Source organism: Peromyscus leucopus, chromosome 5 (genome assembly GCF_004664715.2).
Source record: "Peromyscus leucopus breed LL Stock chromosome 5, UCI_PerLeu_2.1, whole genome shotgun sequence".
Taxonomy (NCBI): Eukaryota; Metazoa; Chordata; class Mammalia; order Rodentia; family Cricetidae; genus Peromyscus; species Peromyscus leucopus.
In genome coordinates, this window is record NC_051067.1 from 107,845,885 (window position 1) to 107,872,274 (window position 26,390).

The 26,390-nt window shown below is 43.3% G+C and overlaps 1 protein-coding gene across 3 annotated transcripts in view; it reads left to right on the plus strand.

The window, feature by feature from the left end:
• Positions 1-6,258: 6,258 nt before the first annotated feature.
• The window catches only part of Nfatc3 (nuclear factor of activated T cells 3), an 82,867-nt gene continuing 62,735 nt past the window's right edge, over positions 6,259-26,390 (plus strand). For all 3 annotated transcript variants that reach the window (XM_028854255.2, XM_028854256.2, XM_037206236.1), the window contains exons 1-2: positions 6,259-6,459; positions 24,970-26,107. In XM_028854255.2, coding sequence (XP_028710088.1) covers positions 6,357-6,459; positions 24,970-26,107 — 1,241 coding nt within the window. In that variant the 5' untranslated portion in view covers positions 6,259-6,356. The remainder of the gene's footprint in view (positions 6,460-24,969; positions 26,108-26,390) is intronic.

A 26,390-nucleotide genomic window follows, 5' to 3' on the forward strand; every position in this document is an offset into this window, starting at 1 on the left:
GCCAACTGTTTCAGCCTTGGACTACATCCTAGCATAATTATTGTACTTCTACCCTCTGTGCAGAGCTGGAGAGTCCCAAGGCGTGCCTCTTGCATGTAGGGGATGAGTGAACCTTTGGGGTCCCCTGGATTTTGGTGAAAGCAGGAAAGGACCAAGAAAACCATTTTAATGGTGGGAAACCTGAGGTGTTAATCATCATTTGACTTTTCTGATGAGAGGTTCTGTGTAATCTCAGGAAAAACAAGGGTATCTGGTACCCCAGTAAAGGGCCAACCTAGTAGAGTTGTGGGGGGTAAGGGCCCCAGAGTCTCCTTTATGCCTTACAACTAATTTGAGCTCAGACCTGATGAAGGAAGTGTCTGCTCAGGGCAGGGGACACCTGGGGGCTGCTGATGGCAGCCTTTTGGCTTTTGTGAAATGCAGCATTCACAGATCACACTGTCACTTTCCCCACCCCAATCCCATTTGAGGTGGAAGGAAGTGGTAGGTTAATTTCCTCCTGGCAGTGAGAAGCAAACAAACAGCCACCACCACCACCACCACATTTATTGGGGCCTCCCCACTCCCCTGCTGGGAGGGGTGGCCTGACCAAAGGTCCCTGCCCTGCCCCACCCCTGCTTCCTCTGCTGTAAACAGGCTGTGTGACCTTCCTTTTGCCAGGCTATGTGGGGGGAGGACTCCCCTCTAGACCAAACCTGCCTTTCCCCCCAAGTTCCCTAGGACTGCCTCATGGCCCTGTGCTGGCCTGGGCCCCTGGCCCTGCCTGTCTCTGAATCAAAGTGTTAGTTAGTTAGACTTGCCTTTTTTTCCATCGATACCCACACTTGCTCTTCTTTGGTAGATAAGGATGCCATACTCCCAGAGGCCTCTCAGAGCCCCTTGCATTTTGACCTTGGGTAATTCACTTCTAGTAATCAGTTGTCTTCTATGGCTATGTGTTTCTGCTTGCTGAGAGACTGCTGTCAGAGTAGCGTCCCCCCCCCCCCCTACCCCCCACCCCGCTAAGGAGGAAGACAGTCTTGGTCTGTTCTCAGCCATCAAGATTTAGAAAGTTGGTATTTGTCTGTTTCTACTAAACCTGTCTTAAAATTCCCCCTTTACTTTTCCTCATACTTAAGACTGGAAGAAGGAAGATCAAGGCCCCAGAGGACCACTTCCTCCAGGCATGCTGGAGGAGGATTCTGGGGACAAAGCATCACATGCGGTCTAAGTGGTCCTGGGCAGTGATGTCAAGCCTCTTCTCCCCCTAGTGTGGTTTTCCTGGGGAAGCCCCTTCCCTGGCAAGGTCAGATTCATTTTCTCTGCTACAGGAAGCAGAGACAAGGGCAGAGTGCTGCTAAGATTTGGGTTGCTTTGAGGGGGAGGGAGTAGCTCTGAGGACCCTGGGGAGAGGCTTAAAGCCAGCTGAGGAGGGGCTAGTTAGTATGTGTCCAATGATGGGGGATAGCTGGCAAAGATCCTGGATGAATGTGTTGGTCCTCAACCTCAGACGGTTTCTTCATTAGCATTAGCATATTCTAATGATGTCTACTTTGGACTCTGTGACCTGCCCAACCAAGATCTGGGACTGACTTGAGAGGCCCAGTCAAGCCTGAAGCCTTTGTCTTCTCCTAGTCTCTCCTTACACTTTAGAGTTCCCAACCTCTTCCTAGACTAGTAGTAGTTCCAACCATTCATGTCTTTGATTGAAGCACTCTCCTTAGCGTATCACATTATGGGGGTCTTTTTGTTTTCTTTTGTTTTGTAATAGTATCCTGTGCAGTCCAAGCTAGCCTTTATTTATTTATTTATATGTATTTATTATTTTTGTTTGTTTATTGTTTATTACTCTGTGTGTGAGGATGCATCTGGATATCGAGGGTGACTTTGTGGAATCAATTATCTTTATGTGGTTTCCAGGGATCAAACTCAGGTCATCAGGCTTGTGTGGTGATTGCCATCTTGTTAGCCCCGTGTACAGGTTTTTCTTTTTAGAATTTATTTTTACTTCCAGCTTTATGCTGTGCTGGGGATTGAATCCAGAGGTTGGGGAATGCCAGGAAGCAGTTTCATAACTGACTGTCTTAGTTAGGGTTTCTATTGCTGTGATGAAACACCATGACCAAAGAACAAGTTGGGGAGGAAAGGGTTCATTAGGCTCACACTTCAGCATTGCTGTTCATCACTGAAGGAAGTCAGAACAGGAACTCAAACAGGACAGGAACCTGGAGGCAGGAGCTGATGCAGAGGCCACGGAGGGGTGCTGTTTACTGGCTTGCTTAGTCTACTTTCTTACAGAATCAAGGACCAGAAGCCCAGGGATGGCACCACCCACCACAGGCTGGGTCCTCCCCCATTGATCACTAAATGAGAAAATGCCTTACAGCTGCATCTCATCAAGGCATTTCCTCAACCGAGGCTCCTTCCTCTGATGACTAGCTTGTGTCAAGTTAACACACAAAACCAGCCAGTACCTATATCCTCAGTGACAAATATTTTTTGTTCTTATTTTTCAATAGAGTTTTGTTATGTAGCCCTGGCTGGCCTGAAACTTGCTATGTAGACAACGCTGGCTTCCAGCTTGTGGGGAATCCTCCTTAGTCCAGCAGGAGAAGACAAAGTGATGGCCTGGGTTCTCATTACTGTGTGCTGACTTTAGTAACTGATGTTTTGAAGTTGTGGTTGGCTGGTCTTAACCTATCCACCCAAATTGAAAGCTGCTCGGGGGCAGTCCTTTTTCTCTATGACCTGCACTGGCATAGAGGTAGAGAGCAGGTCCAGCAAACTAAAATAAGGGTTTAGAGCAGGGGCAGGGGCCGGGTGGGTGGGTGGGGGAAGTGGGGGGGGTGCTATATGGCACAGAGAGGAAGAATGTCTAAACTTGAAGGTTCCTGGTTTCCCCTAGTATGAAACAAGGGACGGGGCTGAACTAAGCTGTACCATCCCATGGCTCTGAGGCACAGGAGAAGCTTCAGCAGTAGAGTCCCACCCCAGGCCTGTGGCAACAGATGAAGAAAAAGGTTGCTTTTGATTCTCAGGCCTGGGCCATGATTTACGCAGAAGGGGAAAGGGTCTGCAGAGACCCCAGAGTCTCTGTCTACTCTGAGATCCTATCTACTGTACTGTACTGCAGGCCCCCGAGAGATCTGCAGAGACACCCCAGAGTCTCTGTCCACTCTGAGATTCTATCTACTGTACTGTATTGCAGGCCCCCTGAGAGATCTGCAGATGGAGTAGATGATGATCAGGAGCTTTGCGGGGGTGGGGGTAGGGGTGGGGGGGATTTTGGCCCTAGCTGGAAAGCAGTGAAAAGAGTATGCATACCTGAGGAGGGGAGCCTTTGTGTATGTGTGTTGGGGGGAACCTTCACGGCCTGCAGGATCCTAGCCATTTCGCTCTCTCCCCGCCCCCACTCCCCACAGTCCACTCTGCCTTTCTTACAACGATAGTGACTCATTTCCTACCATTGGTTCTTACGTCTGTTGAGCCGTTACCACTCTGTGTTAGAGTTTTAGTTTACCCCAAACCAGAAGCCTTCCCTGCAACATGACCCCTTCCTAGATATTCTCAGGTACTCAGTGTGTGGGGAAAAAAGACCTGTTGCTGAGCATTTAATAAATAAATGGGTGGATTTCAAACCATCTGTAGCTTCTCGGTGGTCCCTTATAAAGTGTTGGAATTGACAGGCCAGAGCCTACATTTTGCCTCCCTAGCCAGGTTTTGATTTTTTAAAAGATTTTTTTCATTTTGACTTTATGTGCATGAGTGTCTTGCCTACTTTTATATATGTGTACTACAAGTGTGCCTTGGGCCTGTCGACCCAGAAGAGGACATCAGATCCCCTGGAAGTTACAGATGGCTGTGAGCCACTATGTCAGTGCTGGGAACAGAATCCAGGTCCTCTGGAAGAGCAGCAAATGCTCTTAACTCCAGTTTTCTCTCTCTAGCTCCTCAGCCCCAATGGCCTGAGCTCCTGGTTCAGGTGTTCATAACTGGAGGGAGGGTAGACTGGGTCCACTTTCTCAATCTCAATTATGAGCATGTGTCTCCAGATGGGGCTGAAGTTGCTTAAAGTTTTATGGCAATGGGGAAGTAAGCTGATCAAATTTTGGGGACCTTATAGAATAGTGGGATCATGTGAACTGGTTGGTAAACCTGTCTCAGACAAGTTTGCAGAGCTGATGTAGCATTTGGCCTCCTAGTTTCATATTCAAGCTTTCTAGGTTGGACTGCCTGAAGCCAAGATAACTTATTGTGAAGTATTTTTCACCCACCTAATATGTTAACTCTGTCTGCATTTTTTTATTAGTTTGTTTTGAGACGGGATCTCATGTACTCCAACTGTCCTCAAACTCACTAGGTAACACAGGATGACCTTGAGCTCCTGGGCCTTCACCTTGCAAGTGCTAGGATTACAGGCATGTGCCACTAAGCCTGACTGCTTTCTATTTGCTGCTTTTAATGTCCTCAGTCAGGTGTTCCATATGGAATTGACTATGTTAGTTTCCTGCTTTAAACCTTTTGTGGTTCCCCACTGTCCTCAGGATAAAGTCCAAGCATCACAGTGATCTATTGTACTCTGCCCACCCATCCAGAATCACCTTTGACTTCCACCCACTCTCCCCTCTCTGGAACAAACTTGGCTCATCTTTTGTCTGGATCTCCAGTTCCTGCTAACCTGTGGAGGCCCTGTGGTTTGTGTGTGTGTGTGTGTGTGTGTGTGTGTGTGTGTGTGTATGTGTGTGTGTTGATTGTCCTCAGAGCTCCTATCATAGCTCTAATCTCTTTGCACAGTAATTATATATTTGCTATTCCTCTCTCCTAACCCTGAAGGGAGACTATCTCTATATCTCCAGGTCCTGCATAAGTACTGGCGTAAACCCCTGAGCAGGAATAAACCAGTCTAAGATGAATGGCTCACATGCTCAGAACATTCTTTGCTCTTCTGAACCTAGGCTTAGTTGGGCCTCACTAGTAGCCTAGAAATCACTGAGATACCAAGATCTTTGCAAGGAGCTTGTCTTTTGCTTTATCCTCCAGGGGCTTTTGTGAGTAGTATGAGATGTGCTGTTGTATGTGTGTGTGGGGGTACGGGGTGGTGTCACTGGCTTCTCTCAACTCCCTCTCAATCATGCCTAAGTAAACAAGACCGAGTCCCCAGACGCCAAGGTATGATGTATTGGGCTGTTCCATATCTCACTGGGAAGGCAGGCTCTTTGAGGTGGAGCCAAGATTGAAAACGGGTTCACTTCCTATATATGTGGTCATTAGCTCGGTGTCACAATACCTCTCAGTTTCATGGTTGTGTACTGGGACGTTAGAAGGCAAAAGGTGCCTGTTCCATCAGGGACCAGACCTGGCCCCTCCGATTTAGGTGAAGCCTAGAACGCACTGTATCCTCAAGAGAGCAGCTATCTGCGCGGGCTAGTGGGGACAAAGGCACAGCCACTGGGGCGGGGTGGTGGGGTGAGTGGAGGAGGTCTCCCCACAGGGGTGGATCTGAAGCAACTCCAGACCTGTCTCTCAAGGTTTCTTTCAGCTCCGCCCTAACATACCGAGAAGCTCGAACCAATCCCCTGACCCTCTCGGGATTCCGCCATTGAAGTTGGTATGGAGGGACTCGAGAATGAGTGGTGTATAAGTAACCTTGAGGGGGTCTGATGCCTCCTAACCCCAGCCAGAAGGGGGAAATACTCGGTGGGGGGCAAATACCAGGATACCCATCACCCTAGCGCTCTGCTACCCCCTCCTCGACGTGAGTTCTGCCCAGTGGGGGAAGGGAGAGTCTCCAATTGACCTATGGGGGGGGTTCCCAGTCTAACTAGACGGCGCTGTTGGCTCTGCACTCGTCTTGGCTTAGACATTGCGGAAGGAAAAGACTTTAACTACAACTCCCGAGAGGGAGCAGCGCTCGACGCTCCTCGGTCACGTGACTTCCTCCTCGCCGAGGATTCCCGCGATAGGCTGGCGAGGAGGCGGGGCCCATGACTGTCAGCGGAGCCAGAGGCCTATGGGCCGCCCCGTCGGATGGGAGCCCGGCGGGGGGCGGGGCGGGGCCGGGCGCGCTGCAGGGCGCGGGAGCGCGCCGGCGGCGGTGGCGGCGGCAGTGGCGGCGACTGTGGGAGGGGGGGCGGGGAACCCTGGTTAAGGCGACCGTGGCTGTTAGGCACCCTCGACTGGCGGCGGTGGCGGCTCCTGGTGCGGCGGGGCGCTCGGCCAGCTTTCTAGGTCGGAACGGAACGCTTTGCTTCGCGGGCCCCGCCCGGAAAGTTTGCAGTGCAGCCGCGACCTCCTGGCCGGCGCGGCCCAGCATGAAGCGGCGCTGAAGAGCCGCCGCGGCCGCCTGAGGAGGAGCCGCAGCACCCGGGGCCACGCCGATGACTACTGCAAACTGTGGCGCCCACGACGAGCTCGACTTCAAACTCGTCTTCGGCGAGGACGGGGCGCCAGCGCCGGTGTCTCAGGTCTCGCGGCCTGCAGGTGGGTGCCGGGCCAGCCTGGACTGTGGAGCGTGCCCTCCCCGCGCTCCCGCCAGCTCGCCTTTCCCCTGGTGCCCCTGGTGCGTGCGTGTGGTGAGTGAAGCCTGATTTAATTTGAGGAGGAGGAGGAGAAGGAAGAGGAGGAGGAGGAGGCGTGTGGTTCGCGGCGACGTGGAAGTGGCTTGGCTGGAAGCGAAGTCGTAGGGAACTCGACTCCGGGAGGCCAGTGGCCGGAGGACGCCCGGAGTTGAGAGGCAGAGGGTTGGGGCCAAAGCCCCAGGAGGTTTGTGCTTGTCGCTGCCGTGCCAGCGTGGTGCTGAGGAAGCGTCCCCGTGAAGCCAGCGTAAGCGCACTGAGCTGTTTCTAGGTGGTTTGTAAAATTCTTTATTTGAAAGATGCGTACTCTTGGAGTGTAGGACCCTTTTAAAATTCGTGTCTTTTCTTAAATCTACTTTACTAGGAGAGTAGTAACACGTTCGAGAGACTGTTCAATTTTGCAAATTTATATTCCACACTTAATTTCAAGTATACTATAACGACTTTTCTGAAAACTGGGTTTTACCTGAGCAGAGTGTTTCTGGAGATCTTTCTTTTTCTTTCTTTCTTTCTTTCTTTCTTTCTTTCTTTCTTTCTTTCTTTCTTTCAAGTTAGGGTGCTTTTTTCATAAATCCCTTAGAATGTTCTAGAAGTCATTTTTTGTTTTAAGAAAAAGCTTTTCTCAGATTTTTCCTTTTTTTAAGGCGATCTTAGGTTGGGAAAGCCGGGCACCATAATGCTTGCAGGTCAAACCAGTCAGGAAATAGAAACAGGATGATGACGGGGGACTTAACGCTCTCCTGTGACCTGGTTTGGAATAGTGTGGTTCGTTAAGTTCAGTTTCCCTATTACATACGTAAGAGAACTTAGAAAAGAAGATGGATAAGTGTATCTCTATTTATTCTTTCCAGTATTGAGTTACTTACTGTTACTCATATTATTGAAGTTCAGTAGGTTGTTTTCCCAGAGTTGCATTGAAAGAATTTTTTTTTTATAAGCTGAGTCTCTACGTGGTACAATACCTATTTTATTAGTTCCTTTTCAGCCTTTATATGTTAGATGCCTTTTTCAATGTAATAAATAATTATAATAGTTAATTGTTGGCCGTGTTTATTTTCAGTTCCATTAGCATTATGTGAGCCAGGCTTATTTTGAAGATACTGCTCGATACTTAGTTGTGTAGTGTTATATTGATGCAAAAAGTCTCGGGTTCCTGAAGGAAGCTGGGAAGTAGATACATAGCCCAAATAACTGTATTATTAGGCAAACTGAATTGTGATAAATTTTATATATAAAAGAAACAGAAAAAGTGGGGTTTATGGAGAATTGAATGGCATTGAATTGTACTTAGATTATGAAGACTGAAAAAAAATAAAAACAACTTGTTTGAGTGAATTTTTGGCAAGAAAGTTTGTAACTTAATTTGTAATTGGAATTCCTAGAGGTAAACATAAACAGTTTTTTTTTTTTTTTTTTTTTTTTTTGGTTTTCCGAGACAGGGTTTCTCTGTGTAGCTTTGCGCCTTTCCTGGAACTCACTTGGTAGCCCAGGCTGGCCTCGAACTCGCAGAGATCCGCCTGGCTCTGCCTCCCGAGTGCTGGGATTAAAGGCGTGCGCCACCACCGCCCGGCAAACAGTTTTATTTTTTACCAGAAGCCTACTTTAAAATGTTCTAGGAGGTTTTCTTCCTCTCTTTTCTTCCTTTCTTTCATTTTTTCCTATCATTTCTTTTTTAGATAATCTCTAGTTCCAAGTGATCTCCTGCCTCATTTTCCAAGTGCTGGGAAAGAATTGGAGGCATGTGCCATCATATTCAGTGGTCATTTTTTAAAAAAAATACTTGTTTATGGTGAAATTTCATCTGAAAAATATTTTTTTTTGTTTTTGTATTTTATTGAGACTTTGTCTCATTATGTATCACAGGCTAGCCTAGAACTCACTGTGTAGCCAGTGCTGGCCTCAAAGTGGAAGTATTCTTCCTGCTTCAGCCTCTGAGTATTGGGATTACTGAAGTGAGACACCACCCTCATCTGTTTTATTTAGCACAGTTGTTGAATTTTAATGAGGACATACCACTTAAGTTTTGAATCAATCGTATTTTGCTTTTTTTTTTTTCATGGTAATTAGTATTGTTTTGGTTCTTTGGCTGACTGGTCAGTTCCATAAGATAGCAGATCTTGGTAATTTTGGCCTATATCGGTTCTATGTTTTTCTGAAGGTTTGAGAATAGATAGAGCACATTGAAATTTCCATACAGTGAAAAAGTTTTTGAAAAATTCTTTGTGGAGGCTGAACATGGTGACGAACACTTTGAATCCCAGTCCTTGTGAAGCAGAGGTAGCCTGATCTACATAGAGAGTTCCAGGGTAGCCTGCCATTTTTTTTTTTTTTAAAATCAGGCTATTTTGTTAATTTTTTTCCTAGTATCTAGCTTCAAACTCATCATTTATTCCAATAAATAAAGATTTTAGAAGCATTAATGTAGTGCCAGGCCAAGTATTTAATGTAGCTCATTGTTCGTGTTTGTAACCCAGTACTTCAGAGGAGGTAGAGGCAGGCAGACCACAACGAGTTTGAGGCCAATATGGTTTATGTAGAGAATTCCTGGCTATCCAGAACTATATGGTGAGACCTTGTTCAAAAAAACAAAAACAAAAAACAACAAAACTTACCTATGTTTAATGCATTCCATTATTATAAAGAGCAGCTTCTAGTACTCCAGTGTACTGTTTGCAGTGATCTAGTTTGCTGTTATAATAATTCAAAAATTATTATAATTCTGAAAATTCAGTTTCTTTGTGTGTGTGTGTGCATGCGAGTGTGCAAGTTACAGGACATCCTCTGATGTCATCCTCAGTAAAGCTGCCCACCTATTTTGAGATAGGATCTCTTCATTGTTCTGGAGCTTACCAGTTAGGCTAGACACTAATTTATCTATCTAGTGAACCCCAGGGATCCTCACGTCTCTGCCTCCCCAGTGCTGAGATTACAAACCTGTATCACCACACCCAGCATTTTTACATAGCTTCTGGGAACCAAACTCAGGTCCTAAAAACTTGTAATGCAAGTACTTTACCTACTGCATTCTCTCCCCATCCTAATTATTTATTTAGACAAGGTCTTCCTATACTGTAGTCCTAGGTGTCCTCTCACTATGTACTAGAGGATGACCTTGGACTCTTGGAACTATCTCATGTGATCCTCCTATTTCTACTTCCCAAATGCATGTCTTAACCACATGTGCCTGCCTAGCTTTCAATTTCAGTTTGTGTATTTATTTGAGACAGGGTCCCACAAAACATAGGCTTGAACTTACTCGAAGTTTTTGTGTGTGTATCCATGTGCACACACGGAGGCCAGAGGAGGAAGTGCAATGTTCTGCTGTGTTCCCTTGAAGATAGGATCTTTCACTGAATCTGAAGCTATGCTGGTGACCACAAGCCCGAAACAATCCTCCTGTCTCTACCTCCACCTTGCTGCTATTATAGACAGTTGTAAGCCACCCACTGTGGGTCCTCATAATTGTTGGACTATCTTTCTAGCCCCAAAATTTATTAAATATTTTCTAGTCCAAAATGAGAATCACCAAAAGAAGTGCATGCTACATTATGTATATCTTATCTACAGCTGTTTTTGAGTTTTTGGAGAAGTATCTTTGCTTTATAATGTATTTCTGCAAGAAATTTACTTTACATAATCTCATCAAATATTAATATACTTTTTTTTTCTTTAAAGATAAGGTTTCCTCTGTAGCCCAGGCTATTCTCAAATTCATGGTAATTTCCTGTCTCAGCTACACCTGCTACACAGGTTTTTCCTGTGTAAACTAGAGAGCTTTTTCCTAGATAGAACCTTTGGCTGTAATTTGCTTTTACTTTGTCTAGTGCTCAGTGCTGTCAATATAATTTACTATCTCTTTGATAAATTATCTTCTGATGTCCCAGATTTTATTGTTTATTTTTGAGGTACAGTCTTACCATGTAGTCCAGGCTGCTCTTGATCCTCTGTCCATCTCCCCTATGCCAGGACTGCAGACCTGTGCCACCATGCCCAGCTGAGTTTCCATTTTTACTCAGTGCTTTTGTTCAGTCTTTTGTAAATGGGGTAATGCACATGTCATGAAGCTCACAACTGCTTGTAATTCCAGCTCCAGGGAGGCCTCAGATCTTTGGCCTCTGAGGGCACCTGCACTCACATGCATGATTTAAAATAATAAAATTAAAAAAAAAAAAAAAACTGACATGAGTTGGAGTATTTGGTCTTAGATATTTTTATTTTATCTTTTGAAAGTTTTTTTTTTTTTTTTTTTTAACATTTATTTATATGGGTGTGTGTATGCAGTGCCCTCAGAAGCCAGGAGTGGGTGTGGGATTTCCCCTGGGACTGGAGTTGCAACTGTGTAGGTCATGGGAATCTATTCCAGGTCCTCTGGAAGAGCAGCCATTGCTCCTAACTGCTGAGCCATCTCTCAGCCCTAGTTTTATTACTTTTTTTTTTTTTTTAAATGCTGAGCATGGTGATATACATCTTTAATTCCAGCATTCTGAAGGCAGAGGCAGGAGGATCACTGTGAGTTCAAGACCACCCTGGTCTCCATAGTGGAGTTACAGGACAACTAGGGCTACACAGACTTTATCTTTAAATCCGTGTGTGTGTGTGTGTGTGTGTGTGTGTGTGTGTGTGTGTGTGTGTGAGAGAGAGAGAGAGAGAGAGAGAGAGAGAGAGAGAGACAGAGAGACAGAGAGACAGAGAGACATACATGTTAGGGGTCAAAGGACAACTTGGGGGAATCTCTCTTCCCACTGTTTGGGTCTCAGGGTTAGAAATCAGGTTTTCAGGCTTGATAGTAGTGTCTTAACCCACAATTTTAGTCTTTACTCTTTTCAGTGGATTTACCTCTTTTCTTAGTATAAATACTGATGTTCTTTTGCTTTTAGTTATATTGTTCTGCTTTTTTCATTTACTAACTCAGTAAGGTTTGAAAGGAGATTGATTCAATGATCATATAAGTATTATTGGATATTTAAATCAGGATGAAAAAAAGGAAAGTTGTTTATTAGGATTTTCTGTAATATTTGTATTATAGAAGAGAATTTGGTGTCTGCCAGTCCATATTTTCATACTATAGACAAGATTTTTCTGTAGACTTGGATGCAGTGAGAGTGTGTATTGAGTAACTGAATCAGTGGTTAACATTTCACTGTTCACCTGGAATGATAGCTTAATATTCTGCTTTTGTGAACTTTTTTCTCTCTACCACTGAGCTAAATCCCCAACTCCATGTTTCTTTTGTTTTGAATTAGGATCTTATGTATGCCAACCCGGGCTATGTAACCAAGACTGATCTTGAACTCCTGATGGTGCTGCCTTCCACCTCCCATGTACAGGGATTACAAACATGTACCATTATGCTTAGCTTTATTTATTTAGTTCCTTTATGATGGGGTCTTGCTAAGTAGTCCTAGCTGGTCTGGAACTCGTTATGTAGATCAGGCTAGCCTGGAACTCATAAAGATTCTTTCTCCTGCCTTTGCTCCTCAAGTACTAGGATTAGCTCTCTCATTCATTCATTTATTTGTGGAAGAGTCTCATGTAATCCAAGCTGACTTAGAATTCTTGATGTAGCTGAGGAAAATCTTAAATTCTTTATCCTCCTACCTCTACTTTCCTAGTGCTGGGATTGCAGGTGTGGACCATCATGCACTGCTAATAGTCTATTTGTTCACACTTTTATATTTTATATATTTATGTGCATTGATGTTTTGCCATGGGTGTGAGGTCCTTTGAAAGTGGAATTACAGACAGTTGTCTGCTGTCATGTGGGTGCTGGGAATTGAACCCCGTCCTCTGAAAGACCAGTCAGTGCTCTTAACCCCTAAGCCATCTCTCCAACCCTTTTTTTAAAGCTTTTATTTAATTATTTTTAATTTTATGTTTTACATGGGTTCTGGGAATTAAACTCAGGTCCCCATGCATGCAAAACAAGCCCCTTACCAACTGAGCTATCTCCCAAGTTCAGTTCACACTTTTCTTGATCTGGATTGAAGGATGCTCCAAGGAATACTTGTAGCATGAATCCTAATTGGTCTTAATAATAAAAGCCTGGAGTCGGATATCAGGGTGAAGGCTAAAAGATTAACGAAGCAGAGCAGCCAGCCACTAGAGTTCTTACCTCTACTGAATCCTCAGACTGAAAGAGAGTGAGCTCCTGTTTCCTCCCCCATCATATTCTCCTCACCCAGCCATGTCATTTCCTATCTCCACCTCCCTAGTACTGGGATTAAAGTTGTGAGATCCCAAAGGTATGTGCCACCACTGCCTGGCCTCTGTTGTTAACTAGGGGCTTAGCTCTACACTCTGATCATCAGGAAAGCTTTATTTGTTAGATCACAAACAAAATATCACCTCAGATACTAACAGAGTTGTGTGATAGAGGTAAGTAAGTGTATATTAGTGAGTATTAGAAAAAAACCCATGGGGGTGGGGTGGGAATGGGGATTGGACAGTAAGAGTGATAATTGCTTTGTTAAAAACATTGATCTGGCTGGGCAGTGGTGGCACTCACCTTTAATCCCAGTACTCAGGAGGCAGAGGCAGGTAGATCTCCTGAGTTTGAGGCTGGCCTAGTCTACAGAGCAAGTTCCAGGACAGCCAGGGCTACACAGAGAAACCTTGCCTCAAGCTAACTAACCAACCAGCCAACCAAATAAATAAACAAACAAATAAATTCATCTAATGTCAGGCATGATAATGTATACCTGTAATCCTAGCACTTGGATAGTGGAGGCAGGGGGATCAGGAGTTCAGGATTAGCCTGTGATTATTAGATAAAAAGTTTGAGGCCATCCTGGGCTACCTGAAATTCTGTTTCCAGAAACCAGTATAATAAGGACTGGCAAGATGTAGATGTCAGTCAAAAGATTTGGTATGCAATACTGATGACCTGAATTTAATCTCTGAACTCCCTGTAAAGATGTAGGGAAAGAACTGATTCCCAAAGTTCTGACCTCCATATGCACACTATGACATGCACATGCCTGCACTGATGCATCATACATACTTATATACATACATACATACATACATACATACATCCGTACTTATGTACAGTAATTTAAAAAAGAATTTAAGAAACCAATAAAACAAAAAAAAAACTATGTTCATCTTTTTTTATAATTTATTTTTATTTTATGTGCATTTATGTTTTGCTTGTGTGTGTGTATATGTGTCAGGGTTTCAGGTTCCCTGACAGTTTCGAGTTACAGGCAGTTGTAAGCTGCCATATGGGTGCTGGGAATTGAACCTGGGTCCTCTGGAAGAGTAGTCAGTGCTCTTAAACACTGAGCCATCTCTCCAGCCCCCCCCATGTTCATCTTTAAAAAAAAATTAATATTTTTTGGGGGTGTGTGTGTCTGCATGCCCTGCCACAGCTTGTGTGTAGAGGTTCAAAGACAACTCGAGGGAGTCAGTGCTGTCCCCCCACCCCAACTCTGTGGGCTCCAGGGATTGAACTCCGGTTGTAGGCTTGGAGGCAAGCACTTTTACCTGCAGAGACATCTGGCTGGCCCTCATTCTTTGTTTTCATCACGTTGTGTTTTGGGACGGGGCCTTGGGTTTGTGTGTGTGATTTTTGTTAGTTTGTTTTGCTTGCCAATATTGTATGTAGTCTTTTTATTTCTAAAGACATATCTGTAATGGTACTGCTACTGATTTTACTTCAGTCTGCTGTACAAATTAAAATTGTATCAGTCTTTAGAGAGCTTTTTTTCTTTCAGCTCTAACCCTCCAGAGATAGGTGAAAATTGTTCTGTAAAATCCTCCAGGTTCCTGGAGATAGTGACTTTCTCAGTAGTTACAAAGGTAGAAAGGCCCCACTTTGTGTTAATTTTAGAGCAGTCTACATTACCTGCTGCTTCTCTGTGGGAGTGAGAGCATGCCCTTTCTTTGATTGTCTTGAGGCTTCTGGTTAAGTTCCTCCAGTTCAGGTGGTTTTGCCAAGAGTCTTCAACCTTTTCTCAAGCATCCACAAGCAGTATCTTCTTTTTCTCTCTCTCTTTCTCTCTTTCTCCCTTCCTCCCGCCCTTCCTTCCTTCCTTCCTTCCTTCCTTTTTTTTTCTTTTTTTTTTTTTTTTCTGTTTTTTAAGACAGGCTTTCTCTGTGTAGTTTTGGTGCCTGTCCTGGATCTTGCTCTGTAGACCAGGCTGGCCTTGAACTCACAGATCCACCTGGCTCTGCCTCCTGAGTGCTGGGATTAAAGGCATGTGCTACCACCTCTCGGCCCTTTTGTCGTGTTTTGAGGGAATATTGTTCATTATGGCAGGGAAGGTTAGCTGTGGTAGCTGAGGTGTGGTTGCTGGTTACATTGTTTTACAATCAGAACACCAAGATGAATACTGTCATTCTATTATTTTTCTTTACCTTTTGAGACAAATTTGTAGCCCAGACTGGGCTTCAAACCCCCCCCCCTTTTTTTTTAAGACAGGGGACAGGGATTCTCTGTGTAGCTTTTTGGAGCCTGTCCTGGAATTGTCTCTGCAGGCCAGGCTATCCTAGAACTCACAGGGATTCAACCGTTTGCTGAGATTGAAGGTGTGTGCCACCACTACCGGCTTTTTTTTGTTGCTTTTTTTTTGAAGTAGGGTTTCTCTGTGTAACTGTCCTGGAACTTGCTCTGTAGACCAGGCTAGCTTGGAACTCAGAGATCCACTTGTTTCTTCCTTCCCAGTGCTGGGATTAAAGGTGAGGGCCCTCACGGCCGGTTTTGCCCTTCAGTTCTTTTTTATTGTTGGTTTTTGGTTTTTCGAGACAGGGTTTCTCTTTGTAGCCCTGGCTGTCCTGGAACTCACTCTGTAGACTGGGCTGGCCTCAAACTCACAGAGATCCTCCTATCTCTACTTCCCCAGTGCTGACTGGAATTGAAGGCATGCACTATCACCAACCAGCACCCTCCAGTTCTTAATCCTGCCTCAGCTTCTCAAATGTTAGGACTATAGGCATGCATACCATGCCAAACCTAGAAATACAGTTTTAAGAGCTTTGTTATTCCTGTACTTTCTAAGGTGTTCACATTTGCTAATACAGAAGAGATATTTTGGCATGTATTCTGAAATATTCGTAGAAGTTTTACTGTAGTCTTTTTATTCGTAGAGGTTTTACTGTAGTGTTTATAGAATAATAATTTAAATTTGGGAGGCAAAAGCAAGAGGATCAAGAGTTCAAGGCTAGTCTTAGCTACATATCAAGTTCAAGGCTAGCCTGGGGTACATCAGAATCAATTTAATGGCTTTTTGTTTTGTTTTTCTTGAGACAGGATCGCATGTATTCTTGGATGGTATTGAATTTGTATACTGAAGATGACCTTGAATTTCTCATCCTCCTGCTTTAGAGTGTTGAGGTTGCAGGTGCGTGCTACCACACTCAATGAATGTGGTACTAGAGATTGAACCCAGAGCCTCCTGCATTCTAGACAAGCACTCTATACCAGCTAAACTGTATCACTAGTCCAGAATCTACTTACTATTAGTGACTTACCTTTTGGCAGCATCCATAAAATATCCCTAAAATCATAGTTATTTTTATGGCAGGCATAGTCCAAACTCTGCTTTTGAGGTTTGCTTTCTTTTTTCCAGTTAAGTCTAATCATAAGGACCTTTTTGAAGAGAATTATACTGTTTGCTTTTCTTTGGTCATAAAAACTGATATTACGGACTGGAAGAGATCTCAGTAATTAAGAGTGTTTGCCTCTTTTGCAGAGGACTGGAGTTTGGTCCCACAATGAAGTTTGCAGCCACCTGTAACTTCAGTTCTGTGGGGAGGGTACCTTCACACATGTGTTTGTGCACACACACAAATGTACACACACACATAATAAAAATCTTCTTTTAAAAAACTGTGATTAGGCGGTGGTGCCACACGCCTTTAATCCCAGCACTTGGGAGGCAGAGGCAGGCGGATCTTTGTGAGTTCGAGGCTAGCCTGGTCTACAGCGTGAGATCCAGGAAAGGCACAAAGTTACACAGAGAAACCCTGTCTCGGAAAAAAAAAAACAACTGTTATTAATTGGAGTGTGTGTGTGTGTGTGTGTGTGTGTGTGTGTGTGTGGTGTGTTTGTGCATACATGTGAGCACAAGCTAGGGAATGATATACCACTGGTTATAGTTCCATCTATGAAATAGAAACTTAAAAAAAAAAAAGATGATGAATTATATTATCAGTTCTTTCTCATCATTTGGTAGTTGAAAATATTTTAAAATAGGGGTGGAGCTGAGGAGGCTATAATGCAGTGAAGGCAACCACAACTCAGAGGTTGGAAACCTGAGTAGGTTGAGCCCTGTTTGATAGCATGCTGTACTTTGGTCATAGCAGTAACATGAATAAGGAAGGTGTTGTTTAAAGCTATCCTAGTGGGTAAGGAGAATAGACACAGCAAACTTGGCAGAAAGCCTGGCTTCTAAATCATCAAATCCAAGTCATCAAATTTGCCTTGAAGTGCCATATGAGGTTCTGACATGCCAAGAGGACTGCTGTGAGTTTGAGTCTGACCTTGGCTTCATGGTAAGTGCTAGGTCAGCCTGGATTTTAGTGTGAGATCCTTAGTCAAACCTTTCCATCCCCTGATTTTATTTTATTTATTGTCAGTGGTTTAGAATTTTGCATTTCTTTTGTTATTGTTGTTGTTTGAGACAGGGTTTCCCTGTGTAACTTTTGGTGCCTGTCCTGGATCTCGCTGTGTAGATCATGCTGGCCTCGAACTCACAGACATCTGCCTGGCTCTGCCTCCTGAGTGCTGGGATTAAAGGTGGGAGTCACCACCGCCCAGCTGTATTTCTTTTGTATTTTATAATTTGAGGTGAAATTTTTATCAGCTTTACTTTTTTTTTCTTTTAATTTTTATTTATTCTTCTCTCATATAGTACATCCTTAACCACAGTTTCCCCTTCCTCCACTCTTCCCGGTTCCCTATCGCTCCTCCCTTACTCCCAAGTCCACCCCCTACTCCAGAAAAGAGCAGGACTCCCAGAGACATCAACCAAATATGGCACAACAAAATACAATAAGACCAGGCACAAACCCTCACATCAGGGCTGGGTGAGGCAACCCAGTAGGAGGAAAAGGTCCCAAAAGCAAGCAAAAGAGTCAGAGAAACCCCCATATCCACTGTCCGGTGTCCTCCCAAAATACCAAGCTAACAACCATAACATATATGCAGAGGACCTAGCACAGACCTATGTAGGCTCCTTGATTGCTACTTCGGTCTCTGAGCCCCCATGAGCCCTGCTTAGTTGAGTCTGTGGACTGTGCTCTCCTGATGTCCTTTAAAATGACAGAATAAGAAAAATGCTCACTTTAGAAAATAATACTGTAGGGGAAAGACTGATGAGACCTTACCTCTCCTTAAGTAGTGTCACTTCAGTTGCCCATGCTCCTTTAAATGATAGCTCTCTCCTTCCTCTAGTAACCCTAGTTAAAGTCGATTTACCATAAAAAAGAAAAGGAAAATTAAGGGGAAAAAGAGGAATTGGAGAGATGGCTCAGCAGTTAAGAGTACTTGTTGCTCTTGAAGAGGACCCAGGTTCAATTCCCAGCACCCACATGATGGCTTACAACCATCTGTAACTCCAGTTCCAGGGGTTCCACTGCCCTCTTCTGACCTCTACAGACATCACTTAGTTAACTCCCTAGCCCTGCTTGTTTTTAAAGACTGTCTTTTTATGTGACCCAGTCTCAGTGAGCTCCTGGACTCAAGCAGTCTGACCTTTGCCTGAGTAGCTGGAACTACAGACATATATCACTATTGGTGTGTGTGCATGCATGCTGTATATGTGCTGGTACACATGCACTTGTGTGTGTGTGTGTGTGTGTGTGTGTGTGTAGAGGCCAGAGGTTTGTGTCTTCTTCAGTAGCTGTTCACTTTGTTTTGAGGTTCTTTTTATTTTTTTGAGACAGGTCTCACTGTTTCCTGGCTGGCCTATGTTTACGAGGCTGGCCAGGGGAACCTATACCCTCATCAGGCCTCTGTGAGCACCAGGCATGTATGGGGTGCAGGGTGCACAGGCATACATTCAGTCAATAAATAAATAAATACTTTAAAAGAATATTTTTGTTCTGCATTGGTGGGATATATTAATAATAGAAATTGGTATGTGTCAAATTATGTGTTCATTATAGCATATTGTTTTGGTTTTGTTTTTTGTCCCAGTACCCCCACCTCCCACCCCTGCCCCCAACAGCGTTTTACTTTGTAGCCCTAGCTATCCTGGACCTCACTTAGTAGACCAGGCAGGCCCTGAATTCACTGAGATCCTCCTTCTGCCTCCTGAGTGCTGGGATTAAAGGCAGGTGCACCATCACTGCCAGGCTTATCATTGCTTGTTAATGAAACTATGGGAATACATTACTTTTTGTTATTTTTCTTTTCAATATAACATCAATTTTATCTTAGAAAAACCCAATCCATCTGCTCAATCCCCCCCAAGGGATCTAACAAAGACCTCAGAAGGGCCAGCTCCAGCCAAGCAAGGGTTACTTTTTGTTATTTTCTGTTGCAATATTTATTTTTTTCAGATTCAAGCTATAGTGTAATTTTCAACAATTTTTCTAACTTGTTTATTTGTTTGTGTTTGCACGCACACATGCCCAGAAGCTAGAGGAGGATGTTGGGCAGTCTATTTTACCATGCTCTACCTTATTCCTTTGAGATAGGCTCTCTCATTGAACTTTACATCTTCTGCCTCAGCTTCCTTAGTACTAGTATTACAGGCTGGTGTTGCCACACCTGGCTCTTGTAAAATCTTAAATGGGCATCTGTTTGTTTTTCCTTCTTTGTTTTTTGAGTCATGGTTTTGCTCTGCTGCTTAGGCTGGCTTGAAGCTCACTATACCTCAAATTTGATATTTCTGCCTCAACCTCCAGATAGCTGAGATTAGAGCCATGTGCCACTATGGCTTTTGACTGTTTCAAATTTTGAAGCTTTTCTCAGCTATGTGGTGATTGTTGTTACCTGCTTATCACTTAAAATGGGGCACCAAAATTATATATTCTGTGATCCCAAGTGGTGTTCGCTAACTGCAGGCCTCTTTGTAGGGGTTTTTACTAGGTTACCTTTGAAGTCATTATCTGTAGTTCTTTTTTCTTAGGTTAATTAGATTCCCAAGTGAGAAGGCTGCCAGTCTATTGCCTAGAGAGTGTAAGTGTGTTATGCTGGGAGCCAAGGGAGTGGAAGAGCACCTCGGTTTCAGTGTGCACGTTTTAGAGTGACTGTATTTCATCATCCTGTTTTTAGTACGGTTGCCCAGTCATCCTTCTACTTGTCAGAAAATTTCGCTTACTGCCTAAAGAAAAAGTAGAGCGGGGAGGTGTGGAAATTTGGGAGCAGGGTTAATTGGTCATTTTAAAAAAAAAAAAAAAAAAAAAAAAAAAAAAAACTTTGTACCCAGCTAGTTTTTTAGTTTTATTTTCACTTCTTCCTAATTCAGGATTTGTTTATTATGTGTATATAAAACAAAGGCCACAGTATAATTATTGTGTGTCTGTGCCTTTCACTTAGAATGTTTCAAGGCTCATTCAAGATGTAGCAGCATGTCTTTAGATGTAGCAGCATTTTTAAAATTTATTTTTTATTTTTTATTCTTGTTTTTGGGTTTTGTTTGTTTGTTTGTTTTTTGTTTTTTGAGATAAGGTTTCTCTGTGTAGCCCTAGCTGTCCTGGAACTCACTCTGTAGCCCAGACTGGCCTTGAACTCACAGAAATTAGCTTGTCTCTGCCTCCTGAGTGCTGGGATTAGAATTAAAGGCTTCCCTCCCTCCTTCCTTCCTCCCTCCCTTCATTCCTTTCTTTTTTCCTTCCTTCCTAACTTCCTCCCTCTCTCTTTCTCTCCCTTTCTTTCTTTTAAGATTTATTTATTCATGTATGTTATGTATATGAGTGCTTTATTTGCATGTATGCCTGCATAACAGAAGAGGGCATCCGATCTCATTACAGATGGTTGTGAGCCACTATGTGGTTCTGGGAATTGAACTCAGGACCTTTGGAAGAGCAGCCAGTGCTCTTAACTGCTGAGCCATCTCTCCAGTCCCTGCATTTCTTTTCTTAATGAGAAAGATTCTTACTATGTAGTTTCAGCCTGCTGAGTAGCTTGGGTTGCAGTTGTGTAGCACCACAATAGGTTTTATTTGTTCCTTATTATATTTCATTGGATATACCACAGTTTGGTTATCCATTAATCTGTTGAGAATTATCTGATTTTTTTTCACCTTTTGGCCATTTCAAATAACACTGTTACAAACATATGTGTACAAATTCATATATAGACCTGTTTTCATTCTCATGAATATATAACTAGGAAGAATTGCTTAATCCATAGTCATTCTTTTTGTTGTTTTTGCTTTTTGATATTATAGCCCAGACTGTTCTGGAACTCACTATGTAGCTCAGGCTGGCCTTGAACTTGTGCCAATCCTCCTTCCTTAGCCTCTTGAGTACTGGAATTTCAGATATGAGCCACGTGCCTTGCTAAAAATTTGAAAGCAGAGCTGGACTGAGGAGCCAGGTATATAGCCAAGGGTGATCTCAGATTCCTAATCTTCCTAACTCTACCTCTCAGTGCTGGGATTATGAGCCTTTACTGCCATGGAGATCTTGCTTACTTATTGATTGACTGATTGTTGTTGTTGCTGTTATTTTTATTTTGAGACAGAGTCTTGCCATGTATGCCTCAATCATCCATCTGCTGGGATTACTGGTGTTTGCCATGAGGCAGAGGCAGAGGCAGCAGGATCACTGCAAGTCAACACAAGACTGGTATCATAGAGAGTTGTAGGTCAGCTTTGTGTACATGGCAGTTTGCCCACCAGTCAGGGATTCATGGTGAGATACTCCCTCACCGACACTTCTCTATCTCAAAAACAAAGCAAAAAGTGCTAGATATATAGCTTGATGGAGAATGTTTGCCAGAAAAACAGGTGGTAGGGACAAATTTGGCTCACAGACTGTATTTTGCCAACTCTTGGTTTATTGTTAGTAAAGACATGAACTGTTTTCCAGATTATTGTCTGCTTTCCTAGGGCCCTCTGGTGGCTGATAGAACATTTAAAATAAATTAAGTCTAGTGTGGTTGGATTGGCTGCTATTATTTTCAGAATTGGGACTTTTAAACACATAGGAAAAAGATGAAGCAGTGCATTATCTTTTGTGTTCATGTCTTTGTACTACTTTAAGACATTCTGCATGTGTTTACATGTGTGTGTGTGTGTGTGTGTGTCTATGCTCCCATGCACAAGGAGGCTAGTGGAGGATGTTATGTTGTTGTCCTCTATTGCTGTTCACCTTGTAGTCTTGAGGCAGGGTCTCTCACTGAACCAGAAGCTCACCATTTCAGCTAAGCTAGCTCGCCTGCTAGGAATTCCTGAGACCTGTCTGCCTCTCAGCCCTCAGTGCTGAGGTCACAGACACAGGCAGCCATACCCACCTCTTTTCGTGGGTTGATAGCGATTTGGGTTCAAGTTTTCATGTCAGCACAGAAAGCACTATTACGCAATGAGCCATTTCTATAGCCTTAAGACATCATTTATGTATATGCTTTTTTATGTAGTTTACTTGGAAGGAGGTATGAATTTCAGCATTAATCAACCACTGAAATAACATTGGTATAACAATCAACATTAGAATGAAACTATAAAGTCTCTTTCCACTTTAAAAAAAATACGATTTTTAAAGTATATTCTTAAAAATGAGTTTTTTTAAAAAACTAAATAATATAATGATGAAGAATATAGTAGTTGCTAGTATAGTTAAGTCTCTGCCAGGACTTGCTTAGTATTAAATATTCTAGCAAGGGGTAGATTTTATTTTACTTTATTCTTATTTATTTTGAGAAAGGGTTTCTCTTTGCAGCCAAGACTAGCCTTAAACTCTATCCCATTGCCCAGGCTGGAGTGCTGAGATAACACATATGTGTGTCATGCCTAGCTAGGGAATAAGTTAAAAATTCTAGCCGGGTGGTGGTGGCGCATGCCTTTAATCCCAGCACTCGGGAGGCAGAGGCAGGCAGATCTCTTTGAATTCCAGGCCAGTCTGGTCTACAAAGTTCTAGGAAAGGCGCAAAGCTACACAGAGGAACCCTGTCTTGAAAAACAAAAACAAAACAAAAAAAATCTAAATTTATGAAGATTAATAATCAACTATAAGTTGAAATCCTCAATCAGTTATTTTCTATTTAGGTAAAGGATCTAGTGGTGTCTGGCTTTTTTGTTTTAACTTATTTTATGTGAAGGGATGTTTTGCCTAATATGTGTCTGTATACCATGTGTGTGCCTTGTACCCACAGAAGAGGATATTGGATCCCCTGGGACTGGAGTTTCAGACACTTGTGAGCTGCTATATGGGTGCTGGGAGTCAAATCAAACCTAGATACTGGGTGTGCAGGCACAGGCCTTTAATTCCAGCCCTTGGGAGGCAGAGGCAGGAAGATCTTTGTAAATTCAAGGCCAACTTGGTCCACATAGTGGGTTCCAGGAGCTACATAGTAAAACCCTGTCTCAAACAAACAACCAACCTGAAAAGCAAAACAAATAAACCCAGATTCTCTAGGAGAGCAGCCAGTGCTCTCAACTAATGAGCCGTCTTCCCAGCCCCAAACAGTGGCTTTTGTAAAATGGTCTGCTGTATGAAAACATGAATTCTTAATGATATAACTAAAGAGGAAGAAGATGTCTGTGTTAATTATAGACACTTCTTAAAAGAGAAATCTTGAATTTTATTGCAAGGAAACTGAGACCTACAGAGAGAAATAATGTGAATAAGAGTCAAAGTTAATGGTAGTACAAAAACCAACAAACCATATCCCCACCAAAAATTAATAAAAATCTACCATTTGTTTTTGAGACAATCTCACTGTGTATCCCAGAATGGTCTTCAAACTCACTTCCTGGCCTGCCCTGGCCTAGGACTGGTGATCCTTCTGCCTCCCAAATTCAGGATTTTAAGTATGAACCATCACTCCCTCCCAACCCCCAAGGTACTTTTATTTCTCTCTCTTCCCCGCCCCCCCCCCCCCCCAGGGTTTCTCTGTAGCCTGAACTCAGAGATCCACCTGCCTTGCCTCCTGAGTGCTGGGGTTAAAGGCATGTGCCAACACCACCTGACTTCCGAGGTGCTCTTCTTCTTTCTTTTGTTTTTGTTTTTGTTTTTTTTCAAGTCAGGGTTTCTCTGTGTAGTTTTGGTGCCTATTCTGGATCTCGCTCTGTAGACCAGGCTGGCCTCGAATTCACAGAGATCCGCCTGGCTCTGCCTCCTTAGTGCCGGGATTAAAGACATGTGCCATCACCACCTGGGCCCCAGGTGCTTTTCAAAGACTCTTGTTTCATTCAGTCTTAACCTGCAAGTGCCAAATATAGCACTATCGTTTGAAAAATATTTCTGTCATTAAAAAAAAATTCTTGTAGGGAGGTGGTGGTAGCGGCATACGCCTTTATTCCCAGCACTCTGGAGGCAAAAGCAAGCGACTCTCTTGTGAATTTGAGGCCAGCGTGGTCTACAAAGTGAGTTCCAGGAAATCCAGAGCTACACAGAGAAACCCTGTCTTGAAAAACCAAAAAGAAAAAAATTCTTTGGGGCTGGGAGATACATAATATTGAAAGCACCTGCTGCTTTTACAGAGGATCTAGGTTCAGTTCCTGTACCCATAAAGTGTGACTTACAACCTTCTGTAACTCCAGTTCCAGGAGATCTGATGCCACCTGTACACGTGTGGTATATTAATATAAATGCAGGCAAACACAAAAAATGAAAATAATAAAATATCTGAAATTGTAAATTAAATTCAGGTTTTTCCCCTTGGGTGGTGGTGGTGTGAGTGAGCACACGCCGTAGTGCTCATATGGAAGTTGTAGGACAGCATGTGGGAGGTGGTTTTCTCCTGTCGTGTGGGTCCCAGAGGTTGAGCTCATTATTATTGGGCTTGGCAGCAAGCACCTTTACCCACTAAGCCATCTTGCTAGCCAATTTATATTATCTTACAGTTCTGTGGCTTTAATTAGTTTTATTTGTGTGAGAGTATATGGATATATACCTTTTAGAAAAAAATATTCTTTAGTCTCATAATAATTTTTGGAAATGTAGAAGTAAAGAAAAAGAATGTTACATATTTCCATATGTAACATTCATGCATAGCTGCAAAAATAAAAAGATTCATTTTTAAATTCACCTTTGTTGTGGTTCAAGCTGGCCTGAAACTCACTATATAGCTAAGATAGGCATTGAATGCTCAGTAATCTTTCTGCCTATGTATTGCAATAAACAGATAGAATCACTGTGCCCAACCCTTTACTGGAGCTAATGACAAGCATTTTGGTGTCCAAATTTTTTTCTCTCAAGATTGTTATTTTTAATCTAGTAATTTATACACTTGAATTTTCTAATTTCTTTTAATGACTTTTTTGGTTGTGGTGGTTTTTTTTTTTTTCCTTCCCTTTCATAGATATTGAGCCAGATGATTGTGCATCCATTTACATCTTTAATGTAGATCCACCTCCATCTACTTTAAACTCATCACTTGGCTTACCACATCATGGACTGCTACAGTCTCACTCTTCTGTTTTGTCGCCATCATTTCAGCTCCAAAGTCACAAAAATTATGAAGGAACTGGTGATATTTCTGAATCTAAATATAGCCCATTAGGTGGCCCCAAACCCTTTGAGTGCCCAAGTATTCAAATTACATCCATCTCTCCTAACTGTCATCAAGGAACAGATGCACATGAAGATGACCTACAGATAAATGATCCAGAAAGGGAATATTTGGAAAGACCTTCTAGAGATCATCTCTATCTTCCACTTGAGCCATCCTACCGGGAGTCTTCCTTTAGTCCGAGTCCTGCCAGCAGCATTTCTTCTAGGAGCTGGTTCTCAGATGCATCTTCTTGTGAATCTCTCTCACACATTTATGATGATGTGGACTCAGAGTTGAATGAAGCTGCTGCTCGATTTACTCTTGGCTCACCTCTGACTTCTCCAGGTGGCTCTCCAGGAGGTTGTCCTGGAGAAGACTCCTGGCAGCAACAGTATGGACCTGGACACGCCTTGTCACCTAGGCAATCTCCTTGCCACTCTCCTAGATCCAGTATCACTGATGAGAATTGGCTGAGCCCCAGACCAGCCTCAGGACCCTCATCAAGGCCCACTTCTCCCTGTGGTAAACGACGGCACTCCAGTGCTGAAGTCTGTTATGCTGGTTCCCTTTCACCCCATCACTCACCTGTCCCTTCCCCTGGCCACTCCCCTAGGGGAAGTGTAACAGAAGATACCTGGCTTACTGCTTCTGTCCACACTGGATCAGGCCTTGGCCCTGCACCTTTCCCATTTCAGTACTGTGTAGAGACTGATATCCCTTTGAAAACAAGGAAGACTTCTGAAGATCAAGCTGCCATACTACCAGGAAAATTAGAGGTCTGTTCCGATGATCAAGGGAGCTTATCACCATCCCGGGAAACTTCAGTAGATGATGGCCTTGGATCTCAGTATCCTTTAAAGAAAGATTCATCTGGTGACCAATTTCTTTCAGTTCCTTCACCCTTTACCTGGAGCAAACCAAAGCCTGGCCACACTCCTATATTTCGGTGAGTTGATAGAAATGGCTGCTGATCGTTTTTTTCATGCTTACAGGTCATTTGCATTGTCTAACTACATTATCTGTCTATGTTTGACTACCTTGCCTTCCCCTTTCCCTTCCCTCTCTCTCCTCCCCTCCCTCTCCCCTTTCCCTTCCCTCTCCTTTTTTCTCCTTCCTTCTCTTTCCCCTCTCCCTTCCCTCATCTTCCTTGTTCTTTGTTTTCTTAAAAAATAAATTATACCAGCCAAAAACTTAGAAGTCCTTTTTATTTCCCTTTAAGTCTTAAAAGT